The sequence below is a fragment of the Aphelocoma coerulescens genome, chromosome 9, assembly GCF_041296385.1.
Source record: "Aphelocoma coerulescens isolate FSJ_1873_10779 chromosome 9, UR_Acoe_1.0, whole genome shotgun sequence".
NCBI classification, from domain to species: Eukaryota; Metazoa; Chordata; class Aves; order Passeriformes; family Corvidae; genus Aphelocoma; species Aphelocoma coerulescens.
The window spans coordinates 1,666,985-1,690,045 of record NC_091023.1 but is presented as its reverse complement, the minus strand read 5'-3'; the positions used below and the strand labels follow the sequence as shown (position 1 = coordinate 1,690,045).

Here is a 23,061-nt window from a genome sequence, read left to right as displayed (position 1 = left end):
CCACTTCAGCTTAAGCCTGTCAGTGAGTCAATCCATAACCTGTTTCCTCTCAGGCATGAAGAAGGAGAATCTTCCACAGCTTTCTCTGAAAAGGTTTTACATCTTTATATGTATCCCCACAGGAACTCTCAAAAGCCATTTTCTTTTTCCCTCACCTGCAATGTCAATTCAAAACAAACAAGACCCCTGTTGTATCCCAAAATTAAGTGATTTGTATGACCAATCCAGTACTTATTCTTGTTTCCAGACAGTTAAAAGAGGACACACAATTAAGAGCCATTAGATAAGATTTTTTAAAAAAAAAAACCCAACTATACTATGGATGAAGTTGCTTCCAAGGCAAAGCAAGATCAGAGGATCAATGAGCTTCTACTAATAATCTGGCAAAGTAATAAAAACAGACAAAAGCAAAAGGTTATCAAAGCTGATCTGATGATTTTCCAGACTTGTACTATCAGCTTGGAAGTAAGGTACATTTAGGATTAAACATAAAAAGCTTTTGCCAAATGCTTGAAACAAAGGTGGCTATCAATTGTCAAAAAAGGTTTTTAATTTTTCAGTTTACATAAGGCAATTCTTCATCTGAAAATTTTCTGGCAGTAACTGCGTTGCTCTCAGAGTCTGAAGTCAAAATGAGATGGCACTTAGATACGATTCTGAACATACAGAATAAAGACAAGTTTGTGAACGTGAAAGAAGGCACTTTCCAGACCAAAGAAATGAGCACAGCCCTGCAGAAGTTGATACTGCTCAGATCACCAGGTTTTCATCAAGATCTTTTCCTTAAGCCCTGATTTTCCTGTGTTTGAAAGGCCTGCTTGATTTCCTGCAGAATTACTGACACACTACTCATTTTATTAGGCACAGTGCCAGGCAATGCTCTGGGTGGATGGTGATCTCATGGAAGAGCCTTGTCCTGCCCCAAAACAACACCTTCACAAACAGCTGTGGACCTGCTGCTCTAGGACATTATAACAATCACCTTTACCTGCTCCTCTGCTGTTCCTGCCTGGAGAATTTGGGAGTGTGCAGTGCACATGCACCCACTAAGCAATTCCCAGCAGCACCATCCACTGAGTGGTTCCTGCACTGCCTCACTGCTGAGCTGCCCCTGAAATCCTGGCACGGACAACATGCAACCTGGGCAGCACAGGGGCTGGTCATGCAGGGACATGCACACAGCAGTGGTACCGTACCTTTGCCTTTCAGTCCACACAGAAAGGGCCAAAAGAGGAGAGAAAAACCAGAAATCAATATAAAAGGAAGGAGGGAAGCAATGAACAGCACATATGCAACAATCTCCAAGGACAGAGAACCTTCAGATTTTGCTGAGTGTTTCCTTTAGTTAATGTTTCCCCTTCTGATTTATTCAAGAAATGATGCTGTGATGGTTAGTGTTCTAAAACCAAGCAGTTTAAAAGGTGAGCTTATAAATTTGAACTTCATTGCACTGAAGACCAAAAAATAGAAATCTGAGAGGAAATAAAACTGGAAGTTCACAGTAATGTAACTGGTAAAACTATTTTCACCCAGTTACCACAAGCCAGTAAATCAACTCCCCATTAATTAAAAAAAAAAAAAAAAGACTCCCAAAATCTAGTTTTAATGCTGTCATACCTCAGCAAAGACTCAGGACACTCACCATAAGTTTTACAAACAACAGAGAAAATAAAAATAAATAGTCATACCACACTAATCAAAACAAAATTTAGCTATACAGAAAGAATTCTTTTGTCTGGAACAAGTCTTTATGAAAAATGACACATTTCATTGAGTTGTGTTTAAATCCTAGTTTTTGAGTAGTGTAAAACCTCTGCTCTTCTAGAAAACTGGATAAAGAAAACCTCCAAAGAGTATTTGTGTATTGCTGTAGGCTTGCTGGGAGAGCACTGCTCCACTCCAGCTCGCAATCCTCAAGCCAAGTCATGGCACACAGCATAATCGTTCATTTGCACAGCACTCACAACTGCAAACAAGTTTGAGAAAGATTTTGGCAAAAAGATGGACCTCCTTTACATCAAAATGAAAAATAAAATCCTCCAAGCGAGCACAGCCCTAGAAACAAGCTAAGGGTCATTTTCCTAAGGCATAAAAAACCTGTCATTATCCAAATGTGGTAACCAACCATCAAATAACAGATAAACTACCTGAAAGAGAGGTAAAAACTGAGAGCACCAACCCTTCCCGTTAATGTCAGATCATGGAACAAGCAGCAAACCCCAGAAATAGCAGACAGAGAGGTTTAGATGGGTCAGGAGGCTTTTTCCCCCTGCCAGAGTACGTGGCCCTGAAGCAGGTACCAGAGGAGAGTGTCTCCAGGCCTCCAGACATCCCCTCCTACCACCTCTTCTGCAACACTTCCAGGATGTCAGACTTGGCATCTAATCCAACACTAATCCAGAAGAAAAGTTTGCTTTTCCATGTTACATGTGCAGTCTGAGAACTGTCCTGTGATAATGTTTCAGGAGTCAACAGAAGCATTCAAAAAAGCAGAATGAAAGTTTCCCAAGTCTTCTATAGTAAGGACACAGCAGACAAGTCATGAGTATAGGTGGACTTAGGAGGAGAGACAAATTAGCTGAAGTCAAATTTATGAAAGAAAAAATAAAGTTTTAAAATATGTGAATGCCACAACAATTCAGAGAAATTCGTTCAACCAGAAAATGGACCTACATTTTTGCATTCAAAAAAGGTGTTATGTTCCCATTGTACAGTATAAACCCTCCACACACCTTACAAACCTTCAGGGAATAAGTCTGACCCTAATCTACACATCTAATAAAAAAAAGTACAGATATTGACTGGTCTACAGACATAAACTCTTGGTTTAAATTTCAGAATAAACCCAAGCCAGATCTCCAATCCTCTCTTTGCACACAACAAAGCCTTCTACAGCCATATCCTGCCAAGATTTCTCTCTTTAGATAGATCTGAGAGCATTGGGGTCAATGCCCAAGCTTTAGTTACAGAACTGAAGGAATTCAGCAGAGAATAAGTGTCCAGGAAGCATTCTGAAACAAAACGGGATGCTTTACTTCCTTTCCTCATCACCTTTAAATTACAGCACAGACTCATAGAGTAACTTCAGCTCTAAGCTGTGCATGGAGGCCTCTGGCCCAGTCCTGCTGCTCCAAGCAAGGTCAAAGAGACCAGCCAGCTCAGGGCCTTGCTGAGTTCTGAATATCCCCAAGCAAAGAGACTGCACAACCTGTCTCAACTCTTATCTAATGCTTCAACACCCTCAGGATGAAAATCTTCATCAGGGCTTCCCTCAGTGCAGCTTGATCCACTGCCCCTTACCCAGCACCATGGACCTTTGGGAGGGATCTGAGGCTCTCTTCACTCCACCTTTCCTTCAGGGAGCAGCATTGTTTCAATACTGGATTAAGCAAATGGGATCAAATAGTTTAATGTCTAAATACCCAGGAAGGTGGGTCATGCACTGTCACAGTCTTTCCCATCTCTCTGGAGTACCCTGTCCCCCATAACTTCTTGGTCTCCAAGAATTTCAACCAGCCTCAATAAATACACTGAAATTTCTAACCTGGTTAAGAACCGGGTGCTGCATAGACAAAAGGCACAAAACCTGAATGTGACTGGGAACAGCTGAAGAGCTGTTGTGGCCCAACTGGTGAGGGGGCAAACAGAGGCACAAGCTCAGAAAAGCTTGTAAGAAAGTTTGGTGATAAGAGGAAGAACAGAATGACAGGATGAAGGGACACAGAGGTGCCTGCCGGGTGCAGGGGAAGGGCAGGGAAGGAGACACCCGTGGCACAGGTCTGCAGGCAGCCAGGGGTCAGGAGCCCCACTTCCCAGGGAACACAACTTCCACAAAGTTGACACCCATTCTGTCACAGGGCAGAAGATTACTACTGATGATGGTTGTGTACAGGTTCTGGTTTCTTCCACATGAAAACAGAGTATTTTCTATTCAAACACAGAAAAGGCTCTTTAGACAATTCACACAGAGCTAAATTTCTCAATATCGAAGTGCCAGATACACAAAATGCAGAAGAAACATGAATAAGGATGACAAATATTACTTCTGTTTCATTTCTTTACTGAAAGAAAAACACATTTAGCACAAACAACATGGAAGAAACAAACCCAGCCTGCAGTTATAAATCAGGCTGGGTTTTTTTGGCTTGTGTTTGCAGTTTTTAAAGATCATTAAAATGCAAATAAACTCCAAACTTTATTTTTAACTTACCAAATATCAGTGCTAACCCATGGGAGGTCCCCACTGCTATCAGATTTGATGCTGCCTGAAAGAGTCACGCAGGAAGATTGAAAGCAGAAGAAACATCATTCACAAATCCACCACTTGTCAAGCAAAGTTTGCCAAAAGGGGAAGAGATTTCAAAGGTTGTAACTTTTTAAATTTATAATTGACAAGCACAATTCCTTCATGAAGACAACCATCACACAGATTATCTCAAGATCAGAGGGCTGCTTTTTCCTCTGCTGTTTGAAATTCAAATGCTCAGAGTGGCATCCACAGCGAAATTTCATCTCTCTACAGTCAGTCTCATTCTTTTGGTGTAGTTGCTGAGTATAAATATTTGGGATTTTATCCTAACTCAGCTGCTACTTCCACATCTGAACTCTTCTAAAACCCTGGCCAGTGCTGGTCCCCTGAAAGCAGTCCAAAGCAAGCCAGAGACTCCAACTTCTTTCCATGGGGAATTAAAGAAATTCTATTAAACATATCCAAGATCCTGCTGCACTTGCAAATCTGCATTCAATGAAATAAAACTTAACAGAAATCACATAATGCTGTAGATGTATTCATCTTGTTCCAATTTTTATTTCTTAACAAGTCTAAGTCAGATTAAAAAAATTCAAATGCCTCGATGTCTGGATGTGTAAGTACAGGTTTTTATTCTATGTACACATCAGTCACAGCATGTTTCCAATTTCACTGTGCAGCCTTTTGCCTTAGAAGTGACTACTTTTTCCTTTCCTTTTTTAAACAAAAACGTATTTTCTTAAGGGCTGCTGTTACTACAGTCAAAGTGACTGAGCACATCTTTAGTTCCTTTGTAAAACATTAAAACTCACTTCACGAAGGCAAAACAAATACTGACTGTATTTCACCTCATTAAAATGCTTCTCCTCTCATTTACTATAGGCAGATTCACTTCTGACATATTTAGACATAATTAGCATGCTTGACTTCAACAACTTTGATGCAAATTGATAAGCAGGAATATCCTTCAGACAGCCTCTTAGTTAATATTTCACACAGAGAGACACTGAGATTTTGAACCCATCACTTGGAACACTTCAATTAAATTTCTATAAAAAATTGTTAGGAGTCAAAGCAATAACTGGAAAAGAAGAAACAATTAGGGAAATTCAGTGTGCTCAACTAAGAAGCCCTGGGGATGATATAAAAAAGGGAGGACATGATCAGCAGAGGGGCAGCTGGGCAGTGAAGAGAGGCTGGACTCTGTCCCTAGGGAGCTTTCATGCTGCTCCTCCCACTCAAAAAGTCAAGGAAGACACATTTATCAGCTGTCTTAAATTACTGCTTTAACAAATTGGCATGAAAGCTAAATACACAGTCCTTGAAAATTGTGAGAGTACTTACAATTGCAGTGGGCAGGCCAGCATCCACTTTGTCCTGGGGAAACAGGAGAACCCACGAGTGAGAGACACAACTCCCAGACTGTGCATGTCTAATAACCAGAACTTCAGCACCCAGAAAAATCAACAGCAGCTGCATTTTAATGGTCCCACCAGAGCAGACAGAGCTGAGGGAACCACTGGCTAGAAACACCCAGAAGCAGAGAGGAAGCAGAACATCCCATAATTCCCTATGAAAGTCACTGTGCTCTTCTCAAAGAGCCATATACCTGTTGCAAGCATTGAGCAAACCCAGTTCCAGCACTTTGGAGCACACTTTCATGTTATATGAACATTTCCAACCAAGTCTCATGACATCCAGCAACACAAATCAGTGCTAAAAGTGACCCAAGCAAGTCAGCTAAGCCCTGATTCAGTGCAGCCTTGGGACAACTGGTTAGTAGTTTATGTCCCTAACATGGTGTTACACAGAACTAATAGCAGGGGCAGGCAGGCACACATCCCCCCCACACACCAGAAGAGTCTCACATTTTTCTTAGTGGAGGTGCCCAGAAGATGACACTTACTGCTGCAGACACTATTTGGGCAGAAATCCCTTTCAGGAGCGAGAGCCGTATCACTGATCCGTGGAGTGAGAGAGAATCTGGGAGTTTTTTCTTCCTAGGAAGTAAGAAATGAACCAAAAAGCATTAGAGCAGAATAAAAGCTTGGAAATTTGCCTAACCCACAGCTAAGCCAGCAGGTAAATTCTGCATACACCTGTAACTCATGCAGTTTCCATTCTTCTTCTTGGGGCCACAAAAGGAGATAAGACATGAGATAATCAGCAAAGCCTGCTCTGCCCTGCTGTACCTGCACACAGTTTGGTTTTAACTCATCTACTGGAGTAAAAAAACTTAGTTCTTCAAACAAATGGTCAGTTTCAAGCACATAAGTGCAAGCCTTAGAATTCATTATACATCCTGAAAACAACACTTCAGCTCTTTCAGGGAGTGAGGAAGTTGCAGCCTGTAAAGGTGAGTATCTATGGAAAATACACAAGTGGAAAAGGCTCATTAGCAGAATACAGACCTCCTAGGAAAACTGGGTGTATGGTAAAGAACAGCCTTAAATTAATACACAACTCACCTGATATGAAAGCTTAAGTGCCTCTGTTTATGGAGAAAATATCTTTAAAAACTAACTAGTGCAGGAGCAGTTATTTGGAAAGAGCAATAGTAAACTCTAGCAGGCAGGACAGGGAAATTCCCAGCAAAGCTGCAATTTTGTTGCCAAGCTCACACAACCAGAGAGCCAAATTCCCAAAACTACCAGGGAAACATGGGGCTCTTCTCCCTCCAGAGGTGCACAGACAAGCAGCTCCCACAGAGGTTCACCCAACATGCTGCTGGTAGCTGGTAATATGTCTAAGGACCCATAACCACGGCAGCCAGCGTTACCCAAAGGTAACAGGAACACCTCCAGGTCTTTCTGTGTACTCTGTACTGGAAGAAATTTAAGCCTCTCCAGGTAACACTTCTCTCAGTACAAACCATCTGATTGAAAAACAGAAGGGACAGAGAGTCTGTACACCACCATAGGCCAACATAAACCATCGGACTTCAGAGTGTTTATATCTTGTGCAACCGCTCATGGCACACAAGGCAGCCATGGGAGTGGCTCAGGCCATCATTTGAGTAATTAACAACCCAAGTCAGCAGTATTAGAGCTAATTATCACATTTTAGATGTCAACATTAGCAGTCCACTCACAGAAGTGACAGCAGTTGCCTTTTACAAATAACCACCAGCTGCTTGCAGACTAGGTCAGACACCTCTTTGAAACATTTTCTGTAGAGTCATCATGATTCAGCTTTAAAGATTCCATTAAAATTTGGAGAAATTTAAACAATCCATCTCCCATAAAACGCCTTTATTGCTCAAAAAGGCCAGCCCTCAGTGCAACTACAAATCCCATCTTTGCCTATGTGATCCTGGAGGAATAACAGTGTTCTGTGAAAAAAGGAGGATTTGTTTCTAATGGGTGTAAGCAGTACCTCTTCACAAATGGTTTCACCTCCCAGGGCAGGAGGCTGCAGTACCTTTTCAGGTGTGTCCTGTCCCCACTGTCAGAGCTGGCCACAGAAGAGGTGTCATAGGAGTGTGTATCCGTGTTATCAATGTTCAAGAGAAAGGGATCCTCCAAAATGAAAGACTCTTCTTCATCATCAGTCTGGAGGGCGAGAATCACCACAGCTTGTTAAATGTTCAAAATGCACAACAGCATAACTGAAACATTAGCAAAGCAGCATCAATTCAGCAAGGGAATATACAAGGAGAGGAAAAGAAAGCCTCATATTTAAAAGCCAGAACTATTTATTACTTTACTGGGCTGATTTTGTGGAAGACCCAGATTTCAGAATTCACAATAATCACAGAAGTGGGCTGGAGAAAAAGTCAACTAGCTTTTCTTCCCCAAATATTATGTAGTCCATCAAAACTTTGCTGACCTTTAACAGAACTGTTCCCAAGTCTCCAAATTGCCAAGAGAAGGGCTAGAATTATCATCATCTACTCCAGCACTTCACTAAGTGGCACCAAGAGCCCAGCAGTCCCTCCAGCTGCCATGACGGTTGATTTTGCTCTTTTCTGAGCTCTTCTGTTTGCAATCTCTCTCTCCTTTCAGTCTTAGCCTGGAGTTCTTTATTACAGTTTTTCAAAGAGCCATTCTCCCTGATGTGTTCTAAAGCCAGCTCAGCTCCTGTTTTTCTCTCAGCACAGAGCCAGAGCGAGCAAACACAACCCCCCAGCTGATGCCAAACGAGCAGGGAGCAGAGCAGCTGCCCCTCATTTCTCTTACACCTGGCAGCCCTGTGCCCATCAAGCATCTCTTTCTGAACTGCAGCTATTTGTCTTTTTGGCTCAGACAGGTTCTTCTCTGCTAAAATCCTTTGCAGAAGATGTTTTGCCAGTCATTCCCATCCTACATTTACTGAGATACTGCAATAAGACTTTGTCTGCACTGAACTATATTTTCTTCATGATTACCTCTCAAGTTTAAGACTTGGAATTACTCCTCTGACATGGATGTCACTGCACGTCCTTGCAGTTTGAGAACATCCAAATTTACTAAACTTCTGCTACCCAAGGCACCAGCAGAAACAGGACATAGCTACCCCTACTACTCCTCTTGTTTCTAGACCATCTCTGCTCAGGATACCTTACACCTGTTTTTAATGCAGGTTTTTAAAAGAACTGTCACTCCTGGCAGGCTCCTTTCCCTTTTATACCAGCTTCCTAGCAATCCAGCCACCAATCTCCTCATTTTGTTAAAAACCTTGTTTTCTTGGAGTTTATCTTTACGTCCATGTCCTTCTTTGCATTTCTAAGGATTGTGCACTCACACAGCTACTGCAGAAATACACAGAGTTGGATACAAGTGAGACAGAGTCAGATCTCCCCTGCAAGGTACCACAGATAACATCAGATGCTGAGACTGTTCACTGCTCCTGCCAGAGAGCTGCACATGCGAAAGGAACAACACAAATGAAGCTGTGAAGAATCCAGTTCTCATCTCCACCCACAACTTCAGAACTACCCTGAATACTCTGCAATTACTTTTAGCTAAAAAAAAACTCTTTGGCGACCCTGACCTTTAACATGCTGTCTAGACTTCAGGTGACTCTCCAGAACTACAGATGAATGTGCTTAGAATTGACGAAAACCTCCTATGCTGCAGCTGTGAATATTTTAATTGAAAAAAACCCCAAAATTCCATATCACACACTGCAGAGCAATTACTCCACTGAGAATGTACTTGCTACCTATGAGCATCAGGAAACCATCAAGTTTTACAATTTTGTTTTCCAGGAAAAACACAGTAGGACTAGAGGAAAAGGAGCATGTGCTGCCTCACCTGACCTCCCCCCTGTCCGATGGGTCACTCACCTCATTTAGGATGCTCTCCAGTGTTGGAGGGGTATCAACTTGAGGAATGTCGAATTCTTTGTCATCAATCTGTACATCAGAAACCACAACCTGAGTTTAGGTTGCCTACTCCGCCTTCCAAACCATAAATAAAGCCATATGAAAAGCAGCTATGCACACACACCTCTGCCCAGAAAGGCAAGCGAGAGCTCCGAGGGCAGGGTCACACACAGTTTCACCTGCTTGAGTGAGGATAATAGGTCCTTCTTAGAGGCTGTGTGAGACTTATTTCCAGAAACAGTCATAGAATACTTTTGATGTTCTGAGAATAAACATGCTATTGCACTATAAAGCGTTTTGCAACAAGAGAGAAATTAAACGACTGACTCTGTACCTGCTACATCAGGCACCCGCCAAATAGAACTTTGGGGGTTGTTGGGTTTTTTCCTATATACGCTGAAGAACGTGAGAACTATGTAAATGACAGTGACCCATGTCACCACACTGGAACTGGCACAGAATAGCCTGGGACGCCCCCGCCGACCCTTTCTGCCGGGTGTCTGCGGGGCCCGACCCTCCCTCACGGGTGTGTGGGAAGGGACCCGCCGACCCTCCCTCCCGGGTGTGTGTGAAGGGACCCGCCGACCCTCCCTCCCGGCTGTGTGGGAAGGGAGCCGCCGACCCTCCCTCCCGGGTGTGTGGGAAGGGAGCCGCCGACCCTCCCTCACGCGTGTGTGAAGGGAGCCGCCGACCCTCCCTCCCGGCTGTGTGGGAAGGGAGCCGCCGACCCTCCCTCATGCGTGTGTGAAGGGAGCCGCCGACCCTCCCTCCCGGGTGTGTGGGAAGGGAGCCGCCGACCCTCCCTCACCGGTGTCTGAGCAGACCTGCCAACCCTCTCTGACAGGTGTCTGAGGGGCCCGACCCTCCCTCACGGCCGTGTGAAGGGAGCCGCCGACTCTCTGTCTCACAGGTGTCTGCGTGAGGGACCCGACCGTCCCTCCCGTGTGTCTGACGGACCCACCGACCCTCCCGCAGCGAACCCCTCGGCCCTGCGGGAAGCGCCCGGGCAGGCGCAAGCCCCCGCGGCCCGGCCGTGCCGCCTCCGCAGCGGTTCGGGACGCACCAGCTCGCTGCGAGAGTCCAGCTCACGGTCGAGCTCCACCACACTCAGGCGGTGCGCGGGCGGCTCCGGGCACGGCTCGGGCTCCGCTGGCTCGGGGGCCGCGGCCATGGCCGGGCCGGCTCCGCCGGGACCCGAACCCGCGGCAGGAGCCTCCTCCCCGCGCAGCCGCAGCGCGGCGGGGCCGCCCCCGCGCCGGCCTTAAAGGGACCGAGGGACAGCGAGCGACACCGAGCCGGTGCTGCTGCCACACGGAAATCTTGTATTTATTGAAAAAGCTCGCATCTGCTCCACGACTGCGGTTGTCATCCCGGACCCGATGGGTGCGTCAGCCTCCGAGGGAAGGAAATGGACAAAATTAACAATAGGCGCAGAAAGGAGAGGCAGAGACCAACATCCCTCACGCCCCTTCAGCCCATAGTGCTTCAGCTAAAGCCAGGAGGGTTTTGCTTCGATTCCCAGCATTCCGGAGCCTAAGATTTGGTATGCACAGGGCCAGGATGCAGCAGCATCCCAGCAAAGCCAAGAACAAATGTCCCTTTTAGGAGAAGAGGCAAAAGCCTTTGGGGATTCATAGCTAATTTTAGACCACGGCAGGAGATGGTGTAACCAGGTTTGGAGCACAAGCATCTGTGTTTTCTTTTGAAAACCACCTGGAAACAGAAAGCCATGTGTGGGTCTTCCAAGAGCCCTTGCCAGGCCAGAAGGCAAGGAGTGTCAAATGTTAAGATAAAACACATTGGAAGGATAAACATCCACAGTTTCACAATGCCAGACACCCAAACTATGCTGGGCTGTTTGTGTTCCAGGGTGACTCTCCCATGTGTGCTGATCTGTGCCCAAGTGGAGGAATGGCCCCTCTGATATCCCAGCACCGGCTGAGTCCCCACTGAAGGTTCCAGCTTTTAAAGGTTCCAACTCAAGGCACAGAAAACATCCTACACCTGTGCCTGCCTTACCTGTTTGTCCTTCCCGTTGTTCCTCCTGAAGGGGAGCCGTGCTTCCCTGCTCTCTGGAGAAGGCTCTGTCTGGCACCTAGCAGCAAGAGCACATGGCTGAGCCAGGAACATCCCACACACACCCTCCAGGTGAGCCTGTGCCAGGCAGGGCTCCACGTCCCACCTCCCCCTGAGCAGGAACAGCCCTCCTGCTGTCCTGGGCCAGGTCAGCTCAGCAGGGACAGCAGAGGATCTGCCTGTCCAGGCAGGGCACAGCAAGAGTGGGGGGAAGAGCATTCCCAGGAACAGGCCAGGACATGTCAGCAGAGAGCTGCAGGCTTTAGAGGCGCCGTAAGAGCAGCAGGTCACGCACACCTAAGGCAGTTTTGCTCCTCAGAAGTGTTATTATTTTAGACAACACACACAAAGCCAGGCCCTGTGGTAGTGCCTTAGGAGGCTGGCTGGGCAGGGGAGGGGATTCTTGCAAGGAAGTGGCTCTGCTTTAGAGCTGTGCTGGCCCTGGGGAGCTGAACCTCTCCTCTTGCATGCACATCTACAGGTGTTAGAGGCTTTAGTGACCCATTACCAGCACAGGCTCTCTTCCACGTTCTAAACCCTTCCTTTCCCCTGCCAGCTGTTCCAGGATGGTCTTCTGGAGCAATGGTGCATCTGCTCCTCTTACAACAGCCACTAATTCTCCTCCCTGGAAGGTGTGAAAAGCAAATCAGTCAACAAGTGCTCAAGTTGTGCTCTCTGGGCTCTGGAATTCCCCACAGCAGCACATCACCCATACTATATGGACCAAGCCCTCCTCCCCTCAGAGCTGCTCAGCTCCACAGCAAGAGGGAAACCTTGGAACAATCTCCTTTGTGCTTCCTCATCAGTCTCGGGATGAAGCAAAGCAGCTTGTGAGAGGAGTGAGGTCCTGCAGAAGCATCAGGCTGAACCTGGAGACTCCACAGGGCAGCACACTGCCTGTATATTCTAATCTGCACAGCATTTGATCACCAGCAGATACAGAGCAAATAAAATTCCAATCACACGTTAAATAAATAAAATACCTTTTCAAAAGGACACTTGTTCCCACCAGCAGGTCATGTTTATTACTGTGCAGCTAATGGGAAAATATTTTCACTCACTGTATAAAAGAGAAAGACAGGCTCACATTGTCCTCTGTATTTTCCCAGAGCATCAATGGAATCAACTTCAGCCTAAAAGGAACGTAAAATAAAATAGGTGTTTCTAGAAAAGCATTTCTGCTCCAGAGGGATGCACAGGCAAGTGCCTGGACTCAGACACCCTCAGCTGGCTGGTACTCACCACCCACACACAGGAAAACACCTCTGGGTCCCAGACTTCGGGGACAAAATGACACTGGTGAGAGCCAGGGCCACAGCCAGCTCACAGCTCACTTCAGTGCCTGAGAAGCAGGTAGATGTCACCTGCAGGAGCTGGAGCAGCACCCCTGTGGGACAGGGATATCTGTTCCCAGCAGCTCGCCTGGCTGAGTCCCAGAGGAAAAGCTGACAAGTGAGTTCAGGGCTCCTGCCCATGAGGACTGAGAGAAGTGCCAGGAGGAGCTGCAGCGGCAGCAGAGACAGGAGGGCTGAGCCATGAGAAACCTCACTGCCCTCGGCCCTGTCCACAGTCCAGGGCTACCTCCAGCCAGGAAAGGCACCTGAACACAGAGTCACTGCATGGCTGAGGCAGGGAGGGACTTGTGAAGGGCTCCAGTCCCAGACCCTGCCCAGGACAGAGCTGCACTCAGGGGTACAGGAGGTTGCTCAAGGCTGCGTCAGTTCTGAGCCCCTCCAAGAATCAGCTCTGCACAGCACTCTGGGAACCTGTCCCAGTGTCCTACACTCCCACCTGAATACTTTTCCCTTCTATTTACTTGGACCTTTCCCTGCTGCAACTTATCCCATTATCTCTTGTCCTGTTGCTGTGTTCCCCTGAGAGACATCAGTCTCTGCCTTCTCCATCCTCCCCCCACTGGACATCTGTCCATTTTCCTCTCCAGGGTGACCAAATCCAGCTCCTCCAGCCTCTCCCTGTACACCAGAGGGAATGTGTTAATGACTCTGTCTAATGTTACTTTCTTAAGTAGAAATCTGGAAAGAATAAAGCACTTGAAGCCTGAAAATTCTTAATTATATGAATTCTTATACCCAAGCCCCTGTATGTGGCAGGTTCACTCCCAGCAGCTGCAACTCCTGCACTGCTATGGTTTGGGCTAAATACTGGAAAGATAAGTGATTTCAGCCCTTAGACCCCAGCTGATTTCAGGGGACTGGGTATTTTAAGCAGTGTCAAATGAGATCTTACCACAGCAAAATGCAGGAGATTACTGCCAACTTCATTCCTGATTTTTTGGAACAGATTCACTACTGGTTTGCATGGGCCACACCAGGCTTGAAACACATCAACAACTGCAAGCAGGAAAATGAGTCAGAATGAGGTAAAAATGGGTCATTTTAGACACAGACCAGTAGACCATATGCTAGAAGGGCTGGATTCAGCTCTGAACTGGAAATCCTTGCAAGGTTTGAAATGCTGCATCAGAGGGCAGAATTATGTTATAAAATAACAAGCTAAGAATAATGTGGAGGAGTCTTCAGCAGAAACATGGACATGGCTGTGACCTTGGAGGTAGCAGATTTCCCAGGGAAAACTGCTGCACAGAGGTAGAGCACACGAGGTTTTCCCAAGAGCCTTGGGAGGCAGGGCTGTTCCTTGTGCTGGGGACAGTCCTGTTCCAAGCAGTGGAGACTGGACCCTCCAGAAGCTCCTGGACCAGCACTGCTTGGATTGCATGATGACTGTCCCACATAAATGAAGAGGACTAAAACCTCCTACTGGTCTCACCTTGGCTAGAATATTTTTTTCTTCTATTCAGGGTAAGGGAATGGAGAGACTGACTAAACATCCTTAACACTAATAATTCCTAACAGTGCTTCTATCCTTCCAACACAGAACAAGAGCAATTCAGTGTGCTGACCAAACCCTTACCGATGAGTCCTTTGAGACACAGCATTTCTTCCCAAAGCTCCTGGCTAGTGATGTTAATCTGTGTGGAAAATTGAAAATCACAGTAAAAGCCACAGTAAGTCATCAGGTACTACCCAGTTGCTGCAAACATATTGACAAATTGCTCCAGAGGGACACACCTGCCTGAAGAGGCATTACCTGAGCCCTCAGGAATCTCCTCTGGGTGTGATTCTCTCACCTCTGACCAGCTGATCGGGATGTCTCCCAAGATCCAAGGAAAGGCAGAGGGAAAGGGCAGCAGCATCCAGCCAATGGCAAGTCCTCCCCTGTTTAGTGGCACTACCAGAACAGTGGCTGCCTGGGGATCCCAGACTCAGTTTGCAGAGAATTGTTCTGGGGGTTGGCTGGTTGGTTGGTTTTGGGTCCCCCAAACTGGGACCCACAGCCCCTTGTCAGGGCTCCAGTCAAACTATACCTCATTCAGGCCCAGTCCTCACAGGGCCTATGAACCACCTGATTCTCCAGCAGCAGTTTCTCACTTTGCCTGCACACAAACTCTACTGCTTTGAGATGTTTCAGCCTTGAGAAACTGAACTAGCAAATACACAGTTTCCATGATGTGTGGGCACTAAAGCAGGGTCTGAACCCAGCATGTCCTTACCTGAATTCCCAGCTGCTACCTAAAGACTTCCAAAGCACAGTGAACAGAGAACACAAAGTTCTAGGCTGGGAGGGGCCTGTGGAGTCCTTCACCTAATCCCCTGCACAAAACTCAGTGTTAGACCAGCTTGCTCAGGGATTGACCCTGTCAGGGATGCCCTAGACCATTCCATGTGCTGCACTCTATTATCCCACACTCCCAATGCTGTTTTTAGAAAGGATATAATCCTTAGCATCATCCCCAGCTTACAGAATGTGCCCGTCAGTATGGACTTAGAAAAACACAGCAAGTTAAAATAAAAAAGGCTTCTTGAGAAATGCAAGACCTGGTTTTGTTCATCCTGAACAATGAAGATTCCTAATCCCTTCCTCAGTGGGTATCATCAACCCCAGCTACATTTAGACTACAATGGAAGACAGGAAGTTGCATCAAGGCCAGCTATTTCACAATAATTAACACCAATGGGCATTAAAGGGCTGTTAAAATCTCACAGCCAAGAATTCCAAGAGTGGAAACTCCATTGCAAATGAAATGCCATCTCTCAGGTGTTCAGAGCTGTGTCACTGGGGGTCACACAGGGCAGTTTCTCCAGGGCTTTGTCTCACTCAGGGCCCCATGCTTAGTTTTTTCAGAGAACACCCTCAGAACTACAAAATTTGATTATTCCTACTGCTGGGACCACCCTCAGAGTGTTTCACAGAATGCTAATGAGTCTAAATGATTTATGAGAGTAATTTGTGATAATGAATTTGGCCATGACTTCAACCACCAGACTCAAGGACTGCTGGCACTCTTCAAGGTGCTTTGCTAATTTTGATGTCCTGAGGCTGCTTGGACCTGGCTTTTCTCTAACAAAACCAGAACCCTTCCATGACATCCCCTCATGTCCTACACAGGTTCAGCTTTCATCTGCAGATGTAAAAAATCCCACTTTTGCAGATGTAGACCCAGCTTTCCCTTCACTGCCACAGGTGCACAGTCTGGTTGATGTCAAGGTCCCCATCCCACAGGAACACAGCTGGACAAGCAGCAACAGAAACTATTCCCACATTCATAAAGTGCCCCTCTTTCCTTTTTACACATGTTCACATTTCCCAGTTTAAACAGTGAATAAACAAGGCCATAATCTCTTTCATTATTTCTCTCATGTGAAGACTGAACTGCTTTCAAAACTTGGAGCAGACCTGCTGAACTCATTTTGGGTTTTCAATGTTTTTGCATAGGGAACTGCTCTTAGAACCTCCCTCTCCCCATGCAGTAGTTATAAAGCATCACTAGGTCACCTGTGCAGTGTAAACAGGGAGAAATTCCTCTACACATCACTGTGAAATAGATTTTTCAGCCTTTGAGTTTTTCTTGTACCTCTGAGCTTTTCCACCTTTACAGCAGTCTTTCTGAATACATGACCTGGCCAGAAATGCCCATCCAGGAGATGCACCAACTCCAGTTCTCTACTCCTGAATGTCCTCTGAGCCATTACCTCACAAAACAGAGGCATTTTGGTCCCTGACAGCAGCTAAACCTGTGCTAGGCCCCAACAGCCCCAAACACAACCTGCAGCGGTGCAGCAGCTCCCTCTGTACCCCACAGCCCTTACTGGGGACAGCTGTGACCTGCCAGGTCCTCCCACACTTCCCACCTGCCTTGTGGGAATGCCTCTTCCCTACGAGGACCTCGCAGGGGGGCTTTGCCAGCAGAACCTGAGCTACCCCAAGGCTGAACTCCATCCTTTGCCCTTACTGAGAGTTTACAAGCTCTGCTAAAGGCCTGGCTACTACTGACCTGCAGCACTGCCTCCTTTTTCTTTGCAGCCATCCTTCTGCAGGAACAGGGTCCTTTGAGCAGCCGTCCCAAGCACAAAGCACTGCAGACAGCCTCTAACCCTGGATCCGACTGCTGGCCAACCTGCACCACAGAGAGAGCTTTTTACCTGTGTCTGCTGCTCCAGCCCGGACACGGCCCCCACAGCATCGCCCCAAACCTGGGCCCACCTTTGCTCGCACCTCCTGCGAGAGCCGAGCTGCTGCTGCTGCTGCTGCGGGGCCTGAGCTGCCACTCCCTCCCTCCCGGGGCCTTGTGCAGCAGCTGGCAGGACCCCAAGGCTGCCATGGCAGCGCTGGCATCGCCAGGGCAGCGACAGCCCGGCCCGCCCCTCTCCCTCCGCCGTGTCCGGTGCTCCGTCTCTCCCGGGAGCCCCGGAGCCGCAGGTGGAGCCTTTCGGCCTCCTGGGCCTCCTCACCTGCCCGGCTCCCCCCGCCCGACACTCACGCCCCACTCCAGTCTTCCCACCTGAACCGGGGGCTCAAAGCAAGGCCTGGGATCCAGGCGTGACCTCCAGCACTGAGCAAGGGGGTCCCCCTCCAACCAAGCTCAGTTTGGGGAGGTTCGTGGTTTTCTTTTCCTCTCTGCAGTGGGAGCAGTGCCCAGCAGCCCTCGGTGATGCCGTTTGGGCACGGCTGCTGCTCTTACCCGCTCCCTTCCCACCCCTGGGCACACTGGGCTGCAGGGCACACCGTGGAGCTGCTTCTTGTCACAGCACACGACAGCTGCTGGCCTGGTCCTCCAGCTGCCCACCTTCCTCCTGGCTGAGGATGCAGGTTTTGGTACAGCAGTGGCCCCAGAATGTCTCTTTTTTTGTGGAAATCAACCTGCAGAAAAGCTCTGATGATTTTGAGCGCCACTGAAAGTTTGCGAACTGACAGCTCACACTGTGCTCACATTTCAGGATTACCAAAGAAAGCCCTTTTAAAGCCATTTTCTACTCTTCAAGAACCTAATCTCAGGCACCTCAGTTATTCCTGTGCCTGCTGTGTCACTGCTTCAGCAGTTTTGTGGAGGCACTGCAATGGGTAAAGTCTGTAAAAATAAACTTTAAAAAAATGAGATGTTTGCCTTTAGAATATCCTGGCACAAGCTGCTTCACACAGGCCACTTGGCTTCTTTCACTACCACAATGCAAAGCTGTGACTGCAACAACAGCCACAGGATGTCTCATTTGATTTTCCGTGTGGGAGAGACAGTCCAAACGTGGAATGAAGGTGGTGGGGAGAGCCGAGGGTAGCACTTGTCTGACAGCTGGTGTCCCAAATCCCCTGCTCAACTATTCACTTTGTAGCACCTGTAACCTCTGCAAGAAGGACTCTCATCACTAGACCCAGAGATGAAGAGAGGACATACTTATCAACATCCAGCAGGATGGCTTTTCAGCAGCGAAATGGCCCAAGAACAGCAGAAATCCTGGTGATTCATATGATGTCCAGACAAACTTTGCTTTGGTTCTGCAAGCAACCCTGGAATTCACAAGCTGCTGCTACCTCTTTAAGTTGGGAAAGACTCTGGGTGACCAGGAAAGTCTGTCCCACTGTGAATCTTAGGCTGTAGAGCAGCTGGCACAGAGAGCTCGTATTTCTTCAGGAAGCTGAGAAAAATCTAGATGTTCTGGTAAAGTTCTTTTTATTTACAGTATTCTTCTTATTGTACATACCTATAGCAACATCAAAAATTATTCACAAAGCTTAACTGAATGTAAAAATGTTCTCATCCAACAGTTTGTCCTCTCAATACCTGTGGAAAATGTCAACTGTTCTCATGCAGCAACAAGATTGTCTGAGCATTGGTTTTTAGTTTTTCTGGCAGAATTTTAGGAAACCACCTCAAAACTTGTAGATACTTTTACTCACCTTTTTTCTGAACACCTGTAGGCACCAAAGTTCTATAGAATCAAACTCAGATTTGCTTTGAGAAATGTGAGTTGGGGAAGGATGAGAAGAAATACATAAGAACTCGAGCTCCTAAACACAGACAGAATGGAGCAGGGAGATGCCCACTGGACATTTTGAATTTACAATACCTGCCTCAGAACATTTTTCTCAGTTCAAGCAAAAATATATTTGACTGAATTTTATAAACAAGACTTCACTTCTGAGGTACTGAGATTTAACAAGTTCTCACATATTTTTACTTTCCCTTTTATTCAACCCCCAAAGTCCATCATGAAACATTTGCAGAAGGACGTTAAGAAACTGCCAGTCACTTACTGCAATGCCTGGGGAAAAAGTGTCAGGTGCTCACTTTTATTTGTCTTTGAGAGTGGAAGAAGTTACATGAAATGTAGATATTCTCCTTTGCAACCAAGTGATAACAGTTATCTGATACACAGCACATTCAAATTCCAGGCCAAACTGTGGTCACATTTTCTGACACAAAGAGTTACCTTGGAAAAAAAGTAAGGCTGTCATCACAATTTGACCTTCTGATTAGAAATAAAAGATTTAGATAATTATCAAAATTGGTTAGCAAAGTTACAGACTTCTCTTCTTGCTGCAGCCTTCCTGAAGCTCAGTGTAAGAGAAGAAAGATTTGGTTTAAGACACTGGCTGCAAACTCTAGTGCCTGTTAGTGCTATGTAAATACAGTGTCTGGAGAGTCTGACTATGAGCTATGGTCTAAACTGAAACCAGAAAGGAGACCTGGGCAGAGTCAGAACCCTGAACTGCTGGAGGAGACTGGGAAGCCACTGGGCTCTGCCATTCCAACCTCACACAGTCCCCTTCACCTGCACTCATGTTTCCCTCTGCACACTTGCAGGCACCATTTCAGGAACATACAGACAGTCAGGGCTTCTGGATGCACTCACACCCCACCAATCATCCAGCAATCTAAATCCATGCACGTGTGTATAGCTGCATATATACAGAAAATCTGTAGCAACATTACTGAGCTATAGAACAAGACCAAACCCCCAATTTTTCCATCCCTTCCCCAACTTAATGCACCCAGTTGATCTTTTGTGGAAATAATTTGGAAGTCACTTAACTATTTGTGGAGATAAAGGATGCAAAACAAAAGCAATCCCTTAATCACTGCTTGCCAGCTCCCTCTAGTCTCTGGAAGGTGTAACTTCTGCAACACACTGCTCTGCTGACACCAGTGATCAGCAAATCCTTCTCACCATGAATAAGCCAATCTTTCAGCAATTAGCTGAGCAAGTTCCTGGCTGGCAGAGCAAGAGCTTATTCCTGCTGATCTTGCAGCCACCTGCTCCTTTCCAGAAAAGCATCAGTCATGCTACCCCTGAAGTACGGGCTTGTTTTCTAAAAATGTAAAGAAACCCAAACCCAATCCAGCTGGCCCATTCCATGGATTTGAGCATGTCATTGATACCAGGTGACCTTGTATTGTGGCAAAGAACTCTTGGACCTTGTCAGTACAGAATGTGCTGCTTGGAACTTGGAGTCTATTGTCTCCCTCTATTTTCTCTTTAAAAAGGAAGTATAATGTAAGTTAAGCTGAAGTTCAGAAATGCATATATTTTACTTAAAAACATTCATCTGTTCAAAATTCAAAATAAACTTTATGGGATACAACAGTTTGGTTTTTTTTTTTTAAATAACATTTCATTCAAACTGTATATAATTCATTGAAGTATTCGTACAGCAAACAATGGTTAACCCTTGAAAACCTGTAGAAAAAGATTTTCACACAAAAAAAAGGAAAACCAAAAGTGAGGTCTCACACCCACACACTCAGCCCAGCACACGCACACACTCGAGCACCCACGCACCCACACAAGGCTGCAGCTAAAGCAGAGAATTGGAGGCCCAAAAGGAAAACAATGACTGATTGTTCTATCTGAGAGTCCAGGTAGCTCAGGAAAGAAAACCAAAAAAAACAAAACAACCCCCCCCAGAGTCCTCTGAGTAAAGAAACTACCTCAAGAAAATTCTCAAGTGCACTGGAGACCTGATCATTCGAACTGTTTCTGCAAAGCAGCTCCCTGCACCTGAGAAAAATGCAGCCCAAGGTGACTTGTGCAAATATAAGGAGTCAGGAGTATCTCCTGCTGTTCCTTAAGTAGACATGAGGGGTGTCCATAGATTCAATTAGTCTTTGATCATGCAAGGTACTGCTGGAGTGCTGTCTTCGCCCTGCAAGAAAGAACAACCCATTAATTACAGGAGTCTGGCTTCAGCAGCAGCAGCAGCTTCATGGGCAGGCCCAGAGTGTGCCAGCAGAGAGGGAGGGAGGATGGCTGAGGAAAAGGCTCCCTCACTTTGGAAGGACCTGGCCCGTGGGGCAGAAATGCTCTGTGGGGCTGTAACTGTTAAAGAATCCACCTGGCATCCAAGGATAACCTGATGTAGCCAATGACACTGGATCCCAGCACAAACTGAGGCACTCCCAGCACAGTGGGGCTTGGGGTGTGTGTTACACACACACCTTCCAAAATCCCTCAAAAAAACAGTCACTGAAGAGCAGTTGCTTTCTGTAATACAGGTGTACCATGAAAAGCAGGTCTTTGAGCTGAGAAATCAAGGAGAGTCAACTCAGAACATACTGAAAGCACATCACTCCTGTCAGGAATCCTGTAGGAATCCTGGCCCCACTAAAAACATACAGTGAGGTGAGAGGGAGGAAGAAGCCAGTCTAATACTGGAATTTATGTCATCTAACATTGGGCAACATTTTTGTTAAGACAAAAACACCTCCCACCAGTCTGGGGTTACAGTTGCATCATCACATGGGCTAATTCTGAGCTTCCTCCCACCTGCAGTGAGAAACTTAGCTCTGCCTTTGTCCCCCACAGCTCCCAACCTGCTACCATGACCTAACAGACTCTTCCAGGAGCTGATACAACTCATCAACATGGAAGATTATTTATTTGTTTCTTCCCAGCTTCCTGATGTGATCACAAGCCATAATAGCTCATGGAGGGGGCAGGTGTGGCAGTGGTGGGATATCAATATGTTCCTGATTATCACTTTCAGTGCTGATACTCTGGCACAGATTTTAAGATGAGAAGCCCTAACTTTACTACAAAGATGTCTAACACTAAAACATCTTTTATAAACCCAAGAATCTCAAATTTAATGCATTTTAAAAACAACTGCACAGTTTTGAGTGGTGTTATCTGTCTGTGAAATCTTCAAAAAATCAGATTTTCTGCTTTATTTCATGGAAGAAATATGGGCTGTTGCTCACTGTAGGTGGGATAACTGCAGAAGGTTAACATAAAGCCCCAGAAACTGTCAGTAGCTGTTTTGGTTTTACACGTTTGGGAAGCAGCCAGATGATCTCTGTGGATACTAACACAGGCAACAGCAGAGGTGTGTGCAAAGTTACTGTTGGGCTTAATTAGTTTAAAATAATTTAATTGAGATTAACAACTGTGGTGATGCTGTATTATCTTCATACTCACTTGTCACACAGATTTGGATCTGAGGACTGACTCAGTTTATGTAGAATATCTACTATTCCCATGTCTCGGAGCTTGTCTTGGCGCTCCTGTGAACCTGCAGCGACAAATCACATTGTTGGGAGTGGCACCAGCCCAAGTGTCTGCAGGACAGCAGAGAGGAGGGCAGCAGGAACCAGCTAAAGGAGGGGTAAGGAGCAATGTCCAGCTAGAGCACAGCCATGGAAACTCCCTCAGCTCTGCCTGCTTCCCCAGGGAGCTCCAGCTTCTTTTGCTGTGCTCCATGTGCACATGTTTGGAGCCAAGAACATCTTGAAGGCAAGAACCTTTATCCTAAGGTATCCTGACTTCAGCTGTTTTATTCTTATCTCTGTGATTTCACAGGATTTGGATGCAGAGAACATTCCCCTGGAAGTGTTTCTGAGCCTGACTTCTGCCCTCTCCTCCTCTCACCATATTGCCCTGAGCAGCAGCATCCTTCAGCTCCCTCCTGGTAACCTCCCCCTCTCCCATGCCATGACTTCTCACCAAATGCCTTATCCATTGCTCCCAGTTCCACCCACAAGTCCTTTAGCTGGTTTCAGCCCAAGCCACTCAAGCCATCCCATGCTGTGGAAAATTTCTTTGCCAGAAATCCCCTTCTAATCCATTTATTCTCTCCAGTG

The 23,061-nt window shown here is 46.4% G+C and overlaps 3 protein-coding genes across 7 annotated transcripts in view; all 3 read right to left on the bottom strand.

Moving 5' to 3' along the window:
- VPS8 (VPS8 subunit of CORVET complex) overlaps positions 1–10,740 on the bottom strand; it is a 68,736-nt gene extending 57,996 nt beyond the window's left edge. The window contains exons 1-6 of the mRNA XM_069024000.1: positions 10,618–10,740; positions 9,516–9,584; positions 7,670–7,800; positions 6,156–6,249; positions 5,594–5,626; positions 4,211–4,265 (exon numbers count right to left, since the gene is read on the bottom strand). Of these exons, the coding sequence (XP_068880101.1) occupies positions 4,211–4,265; positions 5,594–5,626; positions 6,156–6,249; positions 7,670–7,800; positions 9,516–9,584; positions 10,618–10,725 (490 nt within the window). The 5' untranslated portion in view covers positions 10,726–10,740. The remainder of the gene's footprint in view (positions 1–4,210; positions 4,266–5,593; positions 5,627–6,155; positions 6,250–7,669; positions 7,801–9,515; positions 9,585–10,617) is intronic.
- A 120-nt stretch (positions 10,741–10,860) lies between these two features.
- NME9 (NME/NM23 family member 9) lies at positions 10,861–17,263 on the bottom strand. Its single transcript, XM_069024001.1, has 8 exons — positions 17,193–17,263; positions 16,984–17,106; positions 14,562–14,619; positions 13,878–13,981; positions 12,692–12,763; positions 12,139–12,255; positions 11,574–11,649; positions 10,861–10,947 (listed from the first exon to the last, which is right to left on the bottom strand). Exons 2-8 carry the CDS (start codon positions 17,014–17,016, stop codon positions 10,943–10,945), a joined length of 465 nt encoding a protein of 154 aa, XP_068880102.1. The 5' UTR covers positions 17,017–17,106; positions 17,193–17,263; the 3' UTR covers positions 10,861–10,942.
- Positions 17,264–18,637: 1,374 nt separating this feature from the next.
- The window catches only part of ARMC8 (armadillo repeat containing 8), a 65,058-nt gene continuing 60,634 nt past the window's right edge, over positions 18,638–23,061 (bottom strand). For all 5 annotated transcript variants that reach the window (XM_069024997.1, XM_069024996.1, XM_069025000.1 and 2 more), the window contains 2 exons: positions 22,400–22,493; positions 18,638–21,128 (listed from right to left, as the gene is read on the bottom strand). In XM_069024997.1, coding sequence (XP_068881098.1) covers positions 21,095–21,128; positions 22,400–22,493 — 128 coding nt within the window. In that variant the 3' untranslated portion in view covers positions 18,638–21,094. The remainder of the gene's footprint in view (positions 21,129–22,399; positions 22,494–23,061) is intronic.